The following is an 18,844-nucleotide window of genomic DNA, read 5'->3' on the forward strand; positions in this document are numbered from 1 at the left end:
CTGTAAACGTGGCAGCTCTTTCTTTGGAGTTGCTCAGCAAAAAACTTTGAAATCATTCTTTACTTATCCTTTTCTCTCACATTCCATATTCGATTGGTCAGCAAATCCTGTTGGCTTTCTTTTCAGAATATATCCAGAATCTGGCTACTTGTGCTTCTCACTTTGTTCACTGCCATTGTGATGAAATTAGCCATTACCATCTCTCACCTGGATAATTGCGTTAGCCTGTAAGTGGTTTCCTGCCCTTGGGGGTTCCTTACAGTGTATGCCTAAAAGAGCACCAAGAGTAGTCCTTCAAAAAGTTAGATTGTAATCTCACCCTGTGTTCACAGTGACCTGGTGACTTTCCATTTCACATAAAGAAAAAAAGCTGAGGTCTTTGTGGCCTAACAGACCCTCCTTAGTTTGCTTTGGCATCTTTCATTTTGCCTGCTCTTCTCTCCCTCATCTAGCTCCACAGACCTGCCCCTACTCTGTTCTTCTAATATCCCCGGGCATGTTCCTGTCTCAGGGTCTAGGTACTTGATGGGCCTTCGAACTAGAAAGCTGTTCCCTCAACTTGTTCAGGCTTTTGCCTGAACAGTCACCTCAGCAGTGTCATCCCCAGGCTCCTTGTAGTCTGTACAGTACCGTTTTGGGAATTAGAAAAGGGCACCCCTTTCTCTTGTGCACACTTTGGAGGGCAGACAGGGGCCTGGATTTCAGTCCTCACTTCCCCTGGGCCAGAAGCTCTTGTGCAACAACCGGTACACGTATCCCGTATCCCGGCTTCCCCTGGCTATTCTATTTAAAATGACAATCCTTTGTTCCCCTGTCCTTACTCCCCGCTACTCTTTTCTTTTATTCATAGGACTTATCATCTGACATGCTGTATATTTTATTTATGTCTCACCCTCACTAAAATGAAGCTTCATGGGAACAGTTTTTTTTTGTTTTTTTGTTTTTTTTTTTTTAAAGATTTTATTTATTTATTTTTTCCCCCCAAAGGCCCAGTAGATAGTTGTGTGTCATAGCTGCACATCCTTCTAGTTGCTGTATGTGGGACGCGGCCTCAGCATGGCCGGAGAAGCAGAGCGTCGGTGCGCGCCCGGGATCCGAACCCGGGTCGCCAGCAGTGGAGCGCGCTCACTTAACCACCAAGCCACGGGGCCGGCCCCGGAACAGTTTTAAAAAAATTTTTATTTTATGGAAAACATCAAACAAAGCAGTGAGAACGGTATAATGAACCCCCATCTGCCTGTCACTTAGCTTAAACAGATAGTGGTTGGTCTTGTTTCATTTATACCCTACTCACTTCTCCTTGCCTCCCCCCGAGATTATTTTGAAGCACAGCCCAGAAATCATATAACGTAAATATTTCAGCATGTATCTCTAAAATACAAGAGTTCTTTATTTTAAAAAAATAACCACAATAATATTATCCTGCCTAAAACATTTAAAGATAGTTCTTAATATTTTCAAATAAGCAGTTTAGCTTTCAGTTTTACCCGGTTCCCTCAACATTATTTTTTTTGTGTATGTGGTTTGTATCGAAATTGAAATAGTCATTATGTTCAATTGATTGATATGTAAGTTAAGTATGTTTGAGTCTGTGTAAGCCCCCCCCCCCCTTTCTTGGTATTTATTTGTTGATGAAACCGGGTCACTTGTCTTGAGAATTCTGTATCCTTGGTGTCTAGAATAATCTAGGTCAGCTTGTGACACTTAGTATATCACAAGAAATAAATGTTTTTAAAGGAATTAACTTAAAGGTAAATATTTGTAGTATTAGGATGAAATTAAAATGTTAAATTTTTAGGGAGTGATGACCATCTCACTTTTGTTTTAGCTTGATAGAATAATCTTGGCAATACGAGGAATTATTTAGACCCGTTGGCAGGGAGTCAAATGAAAGGCACTTAGGGCTATGGAAAATTATTTGAAAAGATCACCCAGGGTATACTAATAATGGCTACTATTTATTTAAGATCTTATGGTTTGCTTATCAAGCTCTGTGTTAGAAGCTATGTTAGTTTATTCAGTTTTCACAGCAACCTTTCAGTGAAGGGTGGTAATCCCTACGTTTTCCCAGTGAAGTAATTGAGGTGCATTGGGGAAGTGAGGGAGAAGTGGGTGTGGGGCATTGATGTTTTTCGTAACGAACTTTATGGAACTAGAGACAACTCTTTAAAACCATGTGCATAACTGCACGTAACTTTGATAAAAAGAAAAACCTTTTAAGAGTAGCACCATAAAACTACTTCCCTCTGCATATAAAACCTTGGTTGAGTGTGTCTTTCTAGCTTCTTTTTCTAGGCCTCACACATGTATTCACACAGTTTTGAGGAAATTTTTTTTTAACAAAACATTTTTAATGTGAGGTGGATTAGCAAATGTGAATAAGAAGAAAGGGAAAACTCTCTGAAGTAACCATTGTTAGCATGTTGGTGTGTGTGCATGTGTGACTAGAAAGCTCGGGAACAGTCACACTGCCCCCACATGCAGTTCTTTCCTCACGGAACGCCCGGTAGTGCATTGAGGACTCGGAAGATCTGCAGGGAAGACTGAACTTCACTTAACCCAGCGTCTGTCTCTCAGACTTGTCTGATAGAAAACCCCCTTTCCGTGAAATACTGATCAGTTATTGCCAGTGTGAAGTTGAGTTTGGCAAAGGCTGAAATATTTGTTTACATTTAAATACAAGACTTTAGAATGTGTTAAATTACAGCAGAAAAGATGGATAATTAAATAGTGTTGGAGTAACTGAAGACAGCATTCTGAAGAAAAATTAACTTAGGTTGACATCAGATAGTACCCGAATAAGGTAAACAAGGGAGAATACTTCCATCAAATAGGAAACACGGATATTACCTAACGAATTCATATAAATTACTGAGAGACAAACACATTAACACCTGAGTGGGAGAGGAGGCAAAGCGAAAGAAATCAGAAGGGCAGTAGACACATCTGAAGTGTTCAGGCTTTTATAGTAACCCTGTGTCTTTTAAAAAAAAAACTCAGTGCCAGTGGGTTGGGCCCGGTGGCACAAGCAGTTAAGTGCATGTGCTCCGCTGCGGAGGCCTGGGGTTCGCCGGTTTGGATCGGGGCGCGCACTGACGCACTGCTTGTCAGGCCATGCTGTGGCGGCGTCCCATGTAAAGTGGAGGAAGATGGGCACGGATGTTAGCCCAGGGCCGGTCTTCCTCACAAAAAATAAAAAACAGTGCCAGTGAATTCTTATTGAGATTTAATATGAAACTCTTTGCACTGTAAGTCATTTATAGTCTTTACAGAAAGCCATATGATGAGATATATAAAATAGTACAATATATATATCTGCCTTCTTCAACTCAGTAGATCTCTGTTTTAAAGTTTATGGTGAAGAAGGAATTGAAGAGAAAAAAAATGTGTATAGTAGCGTTATTTGCATTTTTCACATTAGGAACATGCTAATATCTAAAATGATAAATTCACCCCGAAATGGTTAATTGTATATAACATAGAACTTGATGGTATGTCATGCCACAGCCTCTTTTTGGAATGAATGTATGAATCATTCATGAAGGAAAGAACTCTCTCCAAAGGGAGGCCGTAGAGGCTGGGTGGTCTTCTGCATTGTTAGAGGAGAAAGCTGTGGGGGCTCTGTGGAGTGGATCTGTCTATGTATTTACTACTTCTACTTCAAAACACAAGCCCTATAAAATAGACATCTAACCTCTGTTGTTGTGGCACTGCCAAGATATCGTGCTCTTTAGTTTTTTCCCAACTCTGATACTAAATGCTTCTGTAATAGAGGAAATTGACTGTCCTAGCAGTAGTTGAGTTTGGCCTCTGAACTGCCGGCGTGAATTAAGGCATGTCAGATGTGAAGAGTTCCCTGCTGTGCTTGGGGTTCTCCCTTCTGTGTGGCAGTAAAGTGATTTAAACTAAGCCCAGTTGTTGAGCAAGTCAATGAATTTAACTCCAAATGGTTTGGTTTTATTCTGTTTTTATCTCATTTACCTCATCTTCCCAAAAAGATAGATTGGATTAAATAGTCTGGAATAAATTCATTTTAGCATCAGGAGGACTTCACATAGACCTGACTGGCATCAGCGCTCAGCAGGTTTAATTAGGACCAAAAGGGGGTGGGGATAGGAGGAGTTTTGTTATATGATCTGAGTTCAGGCTCAAGGAGATTCTGAGTATAATTATAGAATTTATGCCAAAATTTCCAGATGAGAATGACACTTAATTCTGGAATGTGGGAGGGAGGAAAAGGCATATTGTTTTTTCTGCATGGTACGGCTGTACACTTGCCTCCTGAAGAATTCAGGCCGTTGCATTTCTTTGGTAACCCCATGTTCCCATTTTAGTGGATGTATTGAATAGCAATGGCCACTTTTTTAAAGAGTTGGATATCAAACACTGAATCTTATTTGATTGTGGCAGTGGGAGAGGGGGATGTGGGAGCTCCCTGAATAGTCAGTGTTCTGGAAAAACCCAGATTTCTCCTTAACTTCCATTCCTTTTCTTAACAGAAGCAGTTGGATTAAACTCTAAAACACAAATACCTAATTGGGAGGGTTTTGCAAAAGATTATTCGTTTTGTACTGTGAATTCCTTTAATCAGACGAATGGATTAGAGGAAAGAAATCTCAGGTACTTTTTTTAATGGTTGATTTGTTCTAGGGGGAGTTGAGGAAAAGAAGTAAGGGAGCAGGAAGACATAATTTTTGATGCTGGGGTACATGAGGGGGGAGATTGTGGAACACAACAGTTCACGGTTAATATAGGGCTGTCTCTAAGTGCCAGACACTGCTCCAAGCCCTTCGCACATATTAATCTAATCATCATGGCAGACACCCCCCCCCCCCCACTAGTACTATCTCCATTGTGTGGAATGATTTGAGGCACTGAGAGGCTAAGCAGGTGCTTTAGTTGTTAGGTGCCATTTTCAGCCTGAGAGCCCTGGAAGTGCTGGAGACAGCGGAGAGCTTGATTTCCTGTAAAGATGAACTTGTTGAGATGAAGGAAATATGTTGCCAGGAGGAGCAGGACTGTAGAAAGGCTGCATTCTTGGAAATCTCACCTCCAAGAAGCATGTCAAATGCAGTCTTAGGGATTCTAATTGTAGGTTGTTGATTTACAAGGTTTTTGCGTGATGGTGGGACCTCAAGGCATCACTTACCTTCCCCATTATTTTCCAGCACACACAGACATGACCAGATCTCTGTTGATTTTTTCCCTCCTCCCTTTCCCTCTTTTGCCCCATTCTTTCTCCCTTTTCATTCCCTCATCTCTCTCTTTGTAAAGGTGACTTTCCCTACCTCTCATCCTCCCCCTTCGCCTCCCCATTTCTGTCACTTATATAGAAAAACCATCTTTTGTCCCTTTAACTTCCTTCAGCTGACTGTCCCCCTTTTCTATCTTTTACTATTAAACTTCTTACAAATAAAAAAGAGGGACTGCAGTTGTCATTCTTACTGACTTTTTAACCTCTTGTCTGTCATCTGACCCTCTCTTCTGTGTGTCAGATTAGTGGGTTTTTCTCCTTCCTTTTTTCTCTCTGTAGCAGTTCACCTTTCTGATCCCTACTTCTTTGAAATTCTCCTTGCCCTTCTGTTTGATGTTGTGTTACCCTGATGCTTCTTTTGCCTGCTCTTTTTTTCGTGTCATCAGTATATCCAGAAAGTGAAGTCATTACCTTGCTTCCACATTTGTTCTTTCCAACTTCTCTTTTGGTTAATGGAAACATTTTTTCTCTCATTCATCAAGGTTTAAATTTTCCCACCCCTTTCTTTCCCCTTATTTTTTCCTTCAGCAGGTATTGCTGGAGTACCTACAGTATACCAGGTGGTTATTCTAGGTTCTAGAGCAACAAATAAGACACAAAGTCCCTGACTTGTGGAGCTTACATTTTAGTGGAGAAGATAGTTAATAAATAGTTAGATATTTAATCAGGTAGTGAAAAACATGTCTTAAAGGATAAAGCACCCTAAGGGTCAGTGGGCAGTGATGGGAGTAGGTGCTGTTTTGGATAAGATAGTTAGGTTTCTCTGAGAAGGTGAGAGATATTTGAGTGAAACCTAAATGAAGCAACATAGAGTGAGGGATATCAAGTACAAAGACCCTGAGGTGGCCTTCTGCTTTCCCATGTTCAGGAAAGGCTGATGTGACTGGTGCAGAGTGGGTCACAGAGGGGTAAGAGATGAGTCAGACAGGTTGGCTGGGAAGATCTTCTTAGGACCTTGTGGGCCCTGGCTAGGATTTTGGACATAAATCTAAGTGTGTTGGCAAGGATTTGGAGGGTCTTGAACAGAAGAATGGTAACATGCTATGACTTAATGTATTAGAAGGATTGCGGTGATGGCTCTGGAGAATCAACTGTGTGTGTGTATGTGGGGGATGGCAATAGAGGAACCTGGGACACTAGGAGACTATTAGAGTGTAGTCTTGATGAGAGATGATGGTGCCTTGGAGTAGAATCTTAGCTGTGGAGGTGGTAAATGGTCAGATGAGTGACATAGTTTGTGTATAAAGTTAGCAGGATGCGCTGATCGCTTGTATGTGGGATATGAGGAGAGAGGAGCTAAGGAGAGTTGGAGTTTTAGACTTTAACAACTGGGTGAATGGAGGTTCTGTTACTGGGAGTACCCTAGGTGGGGCAGTTTTATTGAGGGGAGGGGGAAGGGGTGAAATCAGCGTTTATTTTCGCTATGTTAAGCTTGGGTTACCTGTTAGACAACCTAGTATGGATATCAACTTACACTCTTTCAGAGGTCACTTGTGAGCTTGGGGCTGGATGACTTCAGGAGTCATCTGAGTATAGATGGGACTGGGTGAGATCACTTAGGAGTGAGTGTAGATAAAGAAGAGAGATGGGAGCACTGAACCCTAAAGTTGTCTAGCATATAGACATCTGCAAGAAGAGGAGGCTCTGTCACAGGATATTGAGAAATGACTAGTGAGAGAGGAGGCTATGATGTCCAGAAGCTAAGTGAGGAGAAAGGGATTCAAGAAGGGGAGAAGGGCCAGCTATGTCAGATGCTGCTAGGAAATGGAGTAAGATAAAACCTAATAATTGACTTTTGGGTTTGGCTTGCTTAATCCTGTTGATTCTGCTTTGCCATATAGCCCTAAAATTCATAACATACCTTTTCACTCCCTGCCAGCAGACACTATTAATGAGGCTTTAATCACTTTTCTCCTGGACTGTTTTCCTCTTTTGAATTGTTCCTTTCTTTCTTTCTTACAATACGAAATACATGCTTATTGTAGAACATTTGGAAAACACAGAGACAATATAACAATGATTTAAAAAACCCTGAATTCCTTATCCGCCTTGCCACTAGAGATAATCACTGGTAACACTCTGGTGCTTTTTTTTTTCTATCCATTTCTATGCATATTTGTAACTCATATATTGTATATATGCTTTTATATAGAATTGAGATGAAAAGTAGTCTTAAATTTTGCTTTTTTAAATGAACATGGTGGAGCTATTAATCTAATGTTAAAAACTCCTTGAGAATGTCTGTGAATGTGTGGCAACTTAAGTATTCCATCATGGTGGAATAGCCTTCTTACTGAACACCCCACCTGTTTCTCCCCTAATTATATCTTAAATGAGTCCTGATGAGTTTTCCTAAAGTATATTCTTCTCTAAGCTTTTAGTGCATAGCATAGTGATTAAAAGTAGGGACTCTATATGTGAGAGTAATACATGCATACAGCAGGAAATGTGGAAAATAGGGAAAAAGTATATTCTTATCTTTTACAGAATAACTGTTATAATTTTTATCAATTTCCTGCTCATCTTTTTTTTCTGTTTGTCTAAATGTACATATACATGCATTTGATTTGTTTGTTACTAACAAGGATCACATTATGTTTTTTAGCCAGCATTATTTTTTCATAATCCATTCTCTCTTCTATCTTTATAATTTATTGGTCAAAGTATGTTCGCAGTTTTGTAATTCCATTGTCAAATTGCTCTTCAAAAAGATTGTACCATTTGAAAGTATATTTATAAAGAATTTTGTTCTCTTTAAATTTTAGGGTAGACCACTATCTTGTTGAGCTCTTTTAAATGAAGTTCTACTTGGATACAAAGATGAGGACTAGATAACTTCTTGAGGTTCCTTCTAACCGCTAGGATGAAGATAATAACTAACATTTGTGTAGTGCTCTAAAGTTTACAAAGTGAGTTCTCATACACCATCTCACTTGATCCTCACAACAGCCCTGTGAGGTAGGTAGGACAGGTATTGTTATTCTCATTTTAGAGGTAAACTGATAGAGAGAGGATAAGCGACTCGGTCAAGTTTTAAGGGTTTTAGGAGGGATTTGAATCCAGGCCTTCTGATCTAAATATTTACATTCATTTTACAGGATTTCATATAACTGCACGTTTAGGATTGCTGTATGTCAGCTAACTAAGTGACATTTGTTATATACAGAAATAAACCCAATGACAATATAAATACACTGTTTATGTTTTCTTTGGTGTCCCCTAATCCTTTCCCATATACCCCCTCCCCTCATTAAATGAATGACTCTTGTCTCTTTTTTGGCTAGGAAAAGGTAATTTAATTATATAGCTGTATTAAACCCACCATTTTCCCTGGCTTTTGGGGACGGGAGGAAGTTACCTTATGTTTTTCATTTCTCTCTCTTTGTGTTTGTGTTTGCTACCACTCAAAACTATATCTGCGTTACTTAGTCTCACACACGTAGCACAAAAGTCTTTAACTAATAGAATTCTAGTTAGAACTAGAATCTTTTGGTTCTAGCATCAACCTAGAATCACAAGCTTTTCAGGGTATTAAACTCTTTTGTACTACTTTAACGAAAGTTGGGGTAATTGAGGACTCCAGGTATAGTTGCTTATTATATGCACAATGGTACAGTGAATGAGAAGTGAGAGTGATAGTGGGGGTCAAATCAAGAAAGAGGATAGGTGATCTTCTCTTTGACTGGTTACCTCATAGGTAGAAGTTCGTCAAACTGTATTGGGAAGTGGGTAGCGACAATACTACGTGTTAGGAATAGACCTAGATCTTCAGGACTATGTACTATTGCGTTTAACTGTCTCACAATGTTTTCTGTACTACTTTTAAATACTTAACATCCCCAATATTTTTTTTTAATTAATTTTTTTGTTTTTCTTGTTTTTTTTCTAGTGGTTGGTCTTGACGATATTATGGACGAAGGAGTTGTTAAAGAAAGTGGCAATGATACCATTGATGAAGAAGAACTGATTTTACCTAACAGGAATTTGAGGGACAAAGTAGAAGAAAATTCAGTGAGATCACCGAGAAAATCACCTCGTTTAATGGCACAAGGTACTCCTTCCAAAGAGGTCCAGCTAGGAAATCAGAAGTGTAGGGACAGATGGGATAGGTTGTGAATTTGCTGAGCAGAGATCATATTTTCTTGGTGTTTGCTAATCTGAGCATTTTGATAATGATCAATTTTGAGATTATGTAAATTTGTTGGTGTAATTTAAAGTATTTTTTATTGGAATTATACATTCACATAATTAAAAGAATTGACTAGTTCTGTAAGTTTCCAGTGCTCGCCACCCTACGCCCTATTTCCCTTTCCCCGGAGGAAGGCACTATTAACTCTTTCAGCTGGTTTTATTAGTGTTAGGTATTTATTTCCATGTCTTTAAGTAACATATATATATTGCTACTTTTTGATTATTCTAATGTAGGCATTGACTTGCACTCTGCATGATGAAGATTTATCCTTCTTTTCTCCTCTTGTCCCCATCACACAAAAGTATATTTTCTCATCCCTCTAATATATAATTTTATTAGATCAGTAGTAATTTTTTTGTTACTGTGACTGTATTCTCTTAGAGATGATCCGTTTATTAAATGTTTACTTTTCTTGTACAGCTTTTAGTCTTTCTGATTTAATAATCGTTTTTGTTGTTCATTTGCTTACAGTTTTGTACGTTTGCACAGTCTTCTGTGTACATATCAGTAATTACACCCCAACTACTTTGCCAGTTGTCTAAATCTTTCCTCAAGATATTTGTGTGTATCAGATGTTCTCTCATTTTCATTTTACTGAGGCAGTATATCCTGGAGCCTTCTGATCTGCTCCTGTGTGGACTGGTGTGTAAAGCCTGATGCATAGCTATTATCCAGCATCTCCCTGTCCCGTTCTTCTGAGGATTCTCTTTTGTGTTGCAGTTTTTATTTCTAATTTTTGGTTTAAGTCCTTCATTTGGGTGACACGCCTCTTCCAGTAGTTTTGTGAGAAAAAGGAACATGGAGATTCATATTTTTAAACCTCGTATATTTGCACATATATTTAATCTGTTTTTTTGTTGGAATCATGGTCTCGTTGAGCATAGAATTCAAGATTGGAAATCATTTTCCTTCAGAAATTTGAAAGTGTTGCTCCATTTTCTTCTAACTTCAGTATTGTTGGGAAGTTTATTCTGATTTTTTTTTTTTTTTGATATGTTACTCACTTTCTTCTAGAAGTTTGTGGACTCTTCCGCTTCAGCTCTAGCATTATGATATTTCTGGATAATGTATCTTGGTGTAGGTGTATTTTATGTATTGAGCTGGGTATTCAGTAGGTCCTTTTAGTTTAAAAACTATTATTCAGCTCTGGGAAAATTTCTTGAATTATTTCGTTCACAGTTGCCTTCTTTATTTTCTCAGCTCTTTTGCTTTCTGGAACTCTGTTATTCAAGTCTTAGATAGCAGAGACTGGCCCCTCCATTTCCTTTATCTTGCCTACTTTCCAGCTCTTTGTCTTTTTCCTCTACTTGCTGAAATTTTCTCATGGTTTATCCTCTAACTGTTCCATCAAGCTTGCATTTCTAATTTCTAATAGTTCTTTTTTTGTTTTGGGAATAGTCCTTTTTGTAGCATTCTGGTCTTGTTTCCTGGATGCACCGTCTTCTCCTTAATTGTTGGCTCATGTTTAAGAGTAGGGAACTAAAACTGTATGGAGCCTTTTGAGTGTGTGCGCTGGGTTTTTGTCAGCTGTGAGCCTCACTCTGTGGTGATCTGGCTGTGCTGTTTTTTGGAGGAATCCGTGATGTCAGAATTTAGATTATTTCCTTTAGGCTCATTAGATTGCTGGCATATTATGGGAGCCCTGTGGAAAGCTGACTGGGGTGTCTCAGCTTTCAGTGTATACAGATTCACTCAGTCTCACAAATTTGTGTACTTAACTGCCACTCTTACCTGTGCCTGATGTTCCTTAGTCTAGAAACCCTGTTTGACCCTCTCCAGAGAAGAAGCCCCTAGTCTTGGATTAGGAGCAGATAGGGGCAGTTGCCCAAGAGGTGGAGTGAGGGAGAGGGAGCTAGGGATCCAACTGCTGCTTCAGCAGCTTTCAGCTCATCCTCATTTAGACCACCTGCCCTTGTCCCACTTTAGAATCATCTGGGGTCACCAGTTCTTAAGCCTTCGAGGTATTAATGGTGTTGGTTCTTGACCACACTGCCAGCTTAGTGTTTCTCTCTTTGGGGATCTCCAGTGTTAGTTACTTCTTGGTCATCTCTTGCTTAGCTTCCAAAATTGTCACTGTTTTTTCTTCTTTCTTTCCTTTTAGATTCATGCCTTTTCTGTAGCTTGTTTGGGGTTTTGGGAAGTGGATTAACTTAGCTGCATATATTTACTTCATCATTTTTTTCTTCTCTTTGTATTTTTTAAATTCAGCTATTTGGTATATACTTGTGACTTAATGAAAAGAGTAGAATGAACATTATAGACAAATAATGATAATGTGTGGCTTATACAGTCAGGCTTGAAACTAAGGCAGTTTATGTTTAAAGGAGAAAAAGTGACTTTATCCTTTGCTCAATAAATCAGTTACTATTGTAAAACAGTTTTTTATCTGAATACCTTCACAGTTGAATATGCTGTTCATTTGTCATTTTTAGCGATCACTTAGGTAATGGGTGTTAAAAGTTCTTCGTTTATTTATCTGTCTTGAAATAAAATAGAGCTGTAAATTATTACAAACTGTCTTCAGAGCTTTAAAAACCATCTAAATTTTGATAACAAACCATTAAAATCTTTGTTATTTAAAAATGTTATATCTGAGCATACGATAAACGGTTTATAATTCGCTAAGTAATTTTTAAAAGTTGTTGAGTACTTACCTAATTACCGAATATTGTGCCAGGTGGGGGAATTAGAAAATGTCTCTAAGATTAGGGTGACCATATAATTTATTGTCCAAACTGGGACACTTTTGAGAAAATGAAAGAGTATGTTGTTAATAATTACGTCAGGACTACAAGCATCACCTGGGACTGTTAGACACAAATGAGGACATATGATACCTTCTTTCAGAGTCTCACAGTTTAGTGCTATATGACAAATTAGGGAAATGGTTCTAAATATTGGCGCATAGTAGGGTTTTGCATTGAAAGGAAGGAGACTTTTTTTTTAATTGGTAGTGTTCTGTTTTCATACAGAGTTGATCAGAGTTATTGGATATGCATAAGTTTGGAAATAGCTTCTTATTTCGTATTTCAAATTGTGGGTTGTTTTTCTACTTGGTGAATTATTTAGCTCTCTTTCCTTCCAGTTTCTTTTCACTCTGTATCTTCTTCCCCTGGAGGATGTATCTCGATAGGGAAAGGAGGAGAAACTCATTATTTAATAGATTGTTAGGAGTATTGTTAAAGGTGGGATTTTCATACTTTATTCATTTTCCCTTATGACACATTTTTTTGGTTCAGATCTTTTTAATTGTAACTTCTCTTTTTGTTGACCTGTGTCTACTCCTGTGGTGTGTATTTCTTTTCTTCTCTTAGGAATAGCTTGAGTGCTTAAACGGTGATCTAAGTGAAGCACATTCATAAAGGAATTAGAATTCTTTTGAGGCTGTGCTTTGAAACTCACACAGATCCTGTTTGTGATAGGTGGTTCAGTTCAGATTTTATTGGCATCTGAATTTGTTTGGTTTTATATGTTTAAAAATAATGTTTAAAACTGTGTGACAGTCTTACTTTAAGATGGGCATTAATGTAAAGGAAGCTTTACATTAATGCTTATTTTACTCCCAGCTTACTTCTTGTAGAAAAGAGACTTGATGAAAACATTTCTGTCTTATAGTAACGTATAGTGTCAGTCTGAGTTTTATAGAGGTTTTTCCCCCCCACCAGAATTTATACAACTTTGATAAATATAAAATTTAACATATATATGTATATGATCACTATCGTGAGTATCTGTTCAGTACATTTTCACTGAAATGATGAAATAAATTTTATAGAATAAAGAAGTGATATATTCTAAGTTGTATTGAAATAAAGACACATGGCAAAAATAGCTAAGTTATTTTTATTTATTTTTTTTTCCCTTGTGATAGAACAAGTAAGAAGTTTGCGACAAAGCACTATTGCCAAGCGTTCAAATGCAGCACCTTTAAATAGCACAAAAAAAGCATCTGGAAAGACCCTATCTGCCCCTAAAGCAGGGGTGAAACAACCAGAAAGGTCTCAGATTAAGGAAGAAGTTTGTACATCACCAAAACCTGAGTACCATAAAGAGAGCAGAAGGAGCAGCCGACATATTGGACAAATCGAAGTGGTACCAGAAGTGTCAGGGTCTTCAAGTCGTTCTTCAGTGTCATCTTGTCTTGAAGTGAAGGATGAAACTGGAGTAGATTCTAAGCAGAAGTGTAATAATCAGGGAGAAGCCAATGTGCCATCTCATGAATTAAATTGTCCACTCCTTTCAGAGACTTGTGTTAGTATTGAAGAAAAGAAAAATGAAGCTCTGATGGGATGTAAAATCAAGACTGTTGGTAGCCCATTGTTTAAGTTTTCAGATAAAGAAGAACGTGAACATAATGATTCTATTTCAGATAAAATAGATGAGACTGTCGTTGAAGAAATGAGGGCAAAGGGAAAAGTTGAACAAGAATTAAAGGAGTCGGTAAAATTATCCCATGAAGATGACCAAATTATTGAGAAACCTGCATGTTCTCCTGCTGTTTCCGGTGTTGCTGCTTGTACAAATCCAACTAAGACGGAAAAGAACCTTGTAGATTCGTCTAGTTCTGTGGATGAAGTAAATGAATGTAATTTGGAATTGAAGAATACCATGGAAGTTGCTGACAAAGCTAAGAACTCCCTTCATAGAAATGACATAGAATCAGTGGGTTATTGTAAAGACACAGAGTCTAATGATGAGCAGTTGGAGAACACCAAATTCAATAAATCAAACTTAGAGGTGGTTGGTGCTTGTGCTTTTGAACCAGAAAGTAATATTTTAGAAAATGCTATTTGTGATGTGCCTGACCAAAATTCAAAACAGTTGAATGTTGTTGAAAGCATTAAAGTGGAGTCTCATGAAACAGCAAACCTTCAGGATGACAGAAACAGCCAGTCAAGTAGTGTTTCTTGCTTAGAGTCAAAAAACATAAAATCCAAACATACGAAACCTGTAATTCATTCTAAGCAAAACATGACCACAGATACTCTGAAAAAAAGTGTTTTAGCAAAGCATGAATTAATGCATAACAAAACTAAACTTAACGTCAAAAGTGTAAAACGAAATGCTGATGAACCAGAATTGCAGCAAAATTTTCATAGGCCGGTCAAAGTGAGAAAAAAACAAGATAAGGATTCAAAGGTTCAGAGTTGCAATTCTGGGGTTAGATCTGTAAAAAATCAAGCTCATTCTATATTGAAAAAAACATCACAGGATCAAAATTTAGTACAGATCTCCAAGCCCTTAGCTCATTCTTTGAGTGATAAGCCTCATGGTCACCCTAGTTCCTCTAAAGAGCCTCCTCATCTTGCTCAAACTGGACATTTATTACAGTCCAGCCAGAAGCAGTGCCATAAGCTCCCGCAGCAGCTGGCTCCAGCAGTGAAGACCAATAGTCACGTGAGGGAGGAGCTTGAACATGCAGGTGGTATAGAGCATTTTAAGGAGGAGGATAAATTGAAACTAAAAAAACCTGAGAAGAACCTACAACCCCGCCAAAGAAGAAGCAGCAGAAGTTTTTCTTTGGATGAGCCACCGTTGTTCATTCCAGACAACATAGCTACCATAAAAAGAGAAGGCTCCGATCACAGCGCTGCATTGGAAAGCAAATATATGTGGACTCCCAGCAAGCAGTGTGGGTTTTGCAAAAAACCACATGGCAACAGGTGTGTGTGTTTGTGTGTGTGTGTGTGTGTGAGAGAGATGTGTACGTTGAAGACAAATTGCTTTTTTAGGGTGGGATTAGTGTGAAAACTTTTTTACAGAGATTATTTAGCATAGAAGGACTTTTGCAGAAACAAAAAAACCCCTCATCAATCCTGGATAAATGATAGAAAGATGGAGCCACTGAATTTACAAATATATCGTCCTAGAATTTTAGAAAGCATAGCCTGACCGGCGTCTGGTATATATGGAGATGTTTTTTAATTGTAACCTGTTAGAGAGTGTAATTTAGTTGTTGCATCTGAAAAAAAAACACTTTCTGCTAATCAGCAAATTGTTACACTGCTTTGGGTGTGTAAGTTATATATTTTATTTGATTTGAGGAAAACTAGTAATAAAGTATGAAGGATATAATGGAAATTCTATTTTTCTTTTGAAGATTTTTTTTTTTTGCTAAAATGAAGCACACTTACTATGACTTAATACCACCACTTCATCAAACTTGACCTTGGAATGAAATTTGATAGCTAAAACTATTAATTACCCAGGTGAATTTTGTATGTAAAGTGAAATGGAGTGAAAACATGTTCTTTCTTTTTTGAACATTTTAGCGATTCGAAGGATTTCTTGTGAATTCTGATCTTTTAAGAAGTGACTTTAGCAACGCCCTTCAGCATTCTTTCCTAAGGATTCAGGGTTTTATGTTTTATGACGCTGTTGCCCACCCCCCATGTAATTTTTATTTGTTCGCTTTTTAAGAAAAGGAAAACGAGAGAAGTGGAGTTTGCAGCTACAAGATTATCCTGTTCAGTTGTTCAGATTGCTGTTGGAACTTCTATCAACGTTGTTATGATCAAGAACATTATAACTTGCCCATTGTAATATTCTTACTCATGAAAGTGAATGTTAAAATCACTTTTCCCAGCACTATCAGATTACATAAAAATGAAACTCTTTGGGGAGGGACAGTTTAATAGAGTATGTTGTAGTATATTATTTTGGTGTGGGGCGCAGTGGTTCGGGAGAGGGGTGGGAGGTCTTGGGGCTAGTCTGTAAAAAATAAGTTTTGTGTCACAGCGTTTCTTCATTTGTGAATCAGCCTTTCACCTATTTTTAGTGTCAGTAGTTACTTTATAACAACATATTCCATTTTTAAAAATTGTGACTTGTTTGAATATAGTGCTACATTTGCCCTCACTTATATGCTCTTTATACTTTTTTATTTAAAACACCTTATTCAAATATTGTAAAGTGAGCCTGCTAAATTTTCAGACCTAAGCGAATTAAGGGCTGGACGGTGCTTTTAAGTGCTCTTTTCAGCCAGCCCTTTTTTCTCTGTCAGAATCTTCTAAAAATCATCACACCGACATGTGGCCTTAAAGTGAATGAGTTTCTAAGAGGACACGTGGCCTGGAGTTGGAAGCCATGTTAAGTATGTGATAATGTAGCTTTTTGTAGATAAACCTCTGTTCTGATAGCCAGGTGCTCGGGAGTTTGCGCAGGCTTTTTCTGATGACTGTCACTTTACCAGCATCAACAGTTGTTTTCCTAAAATGAAGATTAAGTGTTAAGTCCCACAGTTTTTTTACCTAATACCACTTTTTGGATCTACTCTATAAAACCTAGAGTTTCCTTGCCCCAGTCTGGAAAATGACGTAGAATATTAGGTGTGTAGGGATTTTGAGTTCACCCCATGTATTGACATGAGTAATATATAATAACATTGGAAACAATTTTGGAAGGAGCGTTTCACATTACTTCAATTTTGTGAATAAAGAAGCTTAAGTAATTGATTGTTTTTTTCTTTAAATATTAACTAGCCCTTCACTACTGCTTTGATGTGTTGTGCTTGTGTATACTGAGGTTACTTCAAAAATGCACCTATCATGCAGCATGTAATTTTCCTATTTTAATCCACGTGTAAGAATATGATTTGTTAGGAAGAGCATATCTGGAAATAATTTTCATCCCTCTCTTTGGCCCCATGCACTAGCCACATTGAAAGTTACTTGTTAATATGACATATTTTCTAGCAATTGTGACAGCTGTGCTCCTATAAAGACTATTTCAACTCTAGTGTTTTATACATATTGCAACTGAGGTTAGCTTCTGTGTGTACTTGCAGTTGGAAATTAATATTTTTTAATATAGATTTTTTCATGGCATGGCCAATGTAACGTTTGACCATAAGCAACTTCTAAACATGTACTAAAGACAGTAGATATTGATGCTGATTTACACATCATGCTGTTTTTTTGCTTCCATTTATTTTCCTGACTCAGCCTTATAACAAAAGTATATTCATTATTTTTAAAACCAGACTATTTAGTACTCAGTTTTTGAAAATGAATGTGATTTTGAACTACTTTTAAACATAAGCCAGTTGGCATTTTGGAAGGAAGAAGTCTTGGTCTTTTCATATTATCTACCTAGTAGTTTCTAGTATTTTCTACCTCTCCAGAGGACGTGTGTGCCTTCAGTTCGTGTTACACTTTCTTGCCTAGTTATAGAAGATTAGTATATTGAATGAAATTTAAAAACAAAAAAATCTCCTTAGCAGAATGGATTTATAGCTTATTATACTCAAACAGGAAACCTTTTTCTGAGGAATTTTCTCCTAGAATAAATGATTCTGGTTATTCTCAGAATTGTAAGAGTTTGATAGATAAGTATTTTTTTCTGCAGATTAGATTATTAGTGACAAAAACAGTGATTTAATGTTTATGTGGAACAGAATCCTTTCATCTTAGAGAAGAGTGAGTACATGTACGTTCACAGGGGCGTGGCCGGGATTGCCACGTGAAAGAAACAGAACTGCAGGCCCATCTGGTAACAGCTCCATTGTTGGTGGATTTCTGACGTGGATTTGCGAGGAGCAGGAGTTCTCAACGTTGCCTCTTGTTTCCTTTGAAGAAACTTGAAAATCTCCTAAGAATATATTTTGGCTTATGCCAAAGTGATCAGAGTTAGGATTAGAATTTTAAATTAGTTTTTCATTATCTTATAGTAGATCTAGTTTAGTTTTTTATCATGAGTTTAAATTTTGTGTATGAACATGTAACTGGGAGGACACAACGTAAATATTTCTAGACTCTTCCACTTAACTGATTCATGCTCACTTGGTCCAATTAATCAGAGCTGAACACACAATAGTGATTTTTTTTTTTTTTTTAGTGAAAAGGTTTAATATCTAGGCTGTAGTCTTTTTCTGAGGTGATTTTGCCTATTGGTAATCAGAAATTCAAGGACAGAGCAGAAAATGGGAGAGTAATTCTGTTAGCTATGTGATCCATACTCTCCCCTCCACCCCCCATTTTTAACTCATGAAGAAGACTACGAAAAAGGAAGAAAATATCTTCTTTTTGTGGTAGGCCACCTTTTTTCTTTTGAAGTATGGTTTATAATGTTCTTAGTACTCTAAGTTTTAGACCTAAAAGTGATCGGTATTTATGTTTTTGGGTAATCAATTTCACTTTCAAGTGAATTATGTTTTCCCCTAGGACACATGGAAATTAGTTTTATTGATGTCATTTTTTTCTCTTGATTTCTCAGAATTTAACTTATTTTTATGTAAAATGTAAACTAGAAAGATACGTCTGTAGATGGCACCAGAGATTTTCTTTTTAGACCCTCTCAAGTTTGAGGAGACATTTCCAAAATAAACTTGAAATGAGACATGGTGAAATAATTACTTAATAAATTTCATGATCATAAAACTACTCTTCTCTAGTTAAATC

General features: G+C 37.5%; 1 protein-coding gene across 5 annotated transcripts in view; it reads left to right on the forward strand.

The window, feature by feature from the left end:
• Positions 1 to 18,844, forward strand: part of PHF3 (PHD finger protein 3) — an 80,616-nt gene that overhangs the window by 38,480 nt on the left and 23,292 nt on the right. For 3 of the 5 annotated variants that reach the window (XM_087438768.1, XM_087438769.1, XM_004423985.3), the window contains 2 exons: positions 9,144 to 9,305; positions 13,318 to 15,109. In XM_087438768.1, coding sequence (XP_087294894.1) covers positions 9,144 to 9,305; positions 13,318 to 15,109 — 1,954 coding nt within the window. Of the gene's footprint in view, positions 1 to 4,597; positions 4,621 to 8,019; positions 8,213 to 9,143; positions 9,306 to 13,317; positions 15,110 to 18,844 lie in introns of those variants that run through there. The other 2 variants (XM_004423986.2, XM_087438770.1) reach the window with 2 other exon arrangements.

Source organism: Ceratotherium simum, chromosome 13, assembly GCF_057802395.1.
Source record: "Ceratotherium simum simum isolate JZ-2026a chromosome 13, ASM5780239v1, whole genome shotgun sequence".
NCBI lineage: Eukaryota > Metazoa > Chordata > Mammalia > Perissodactyla > Rhinocerotidae > Ceratotherium > Ceratotherium simum.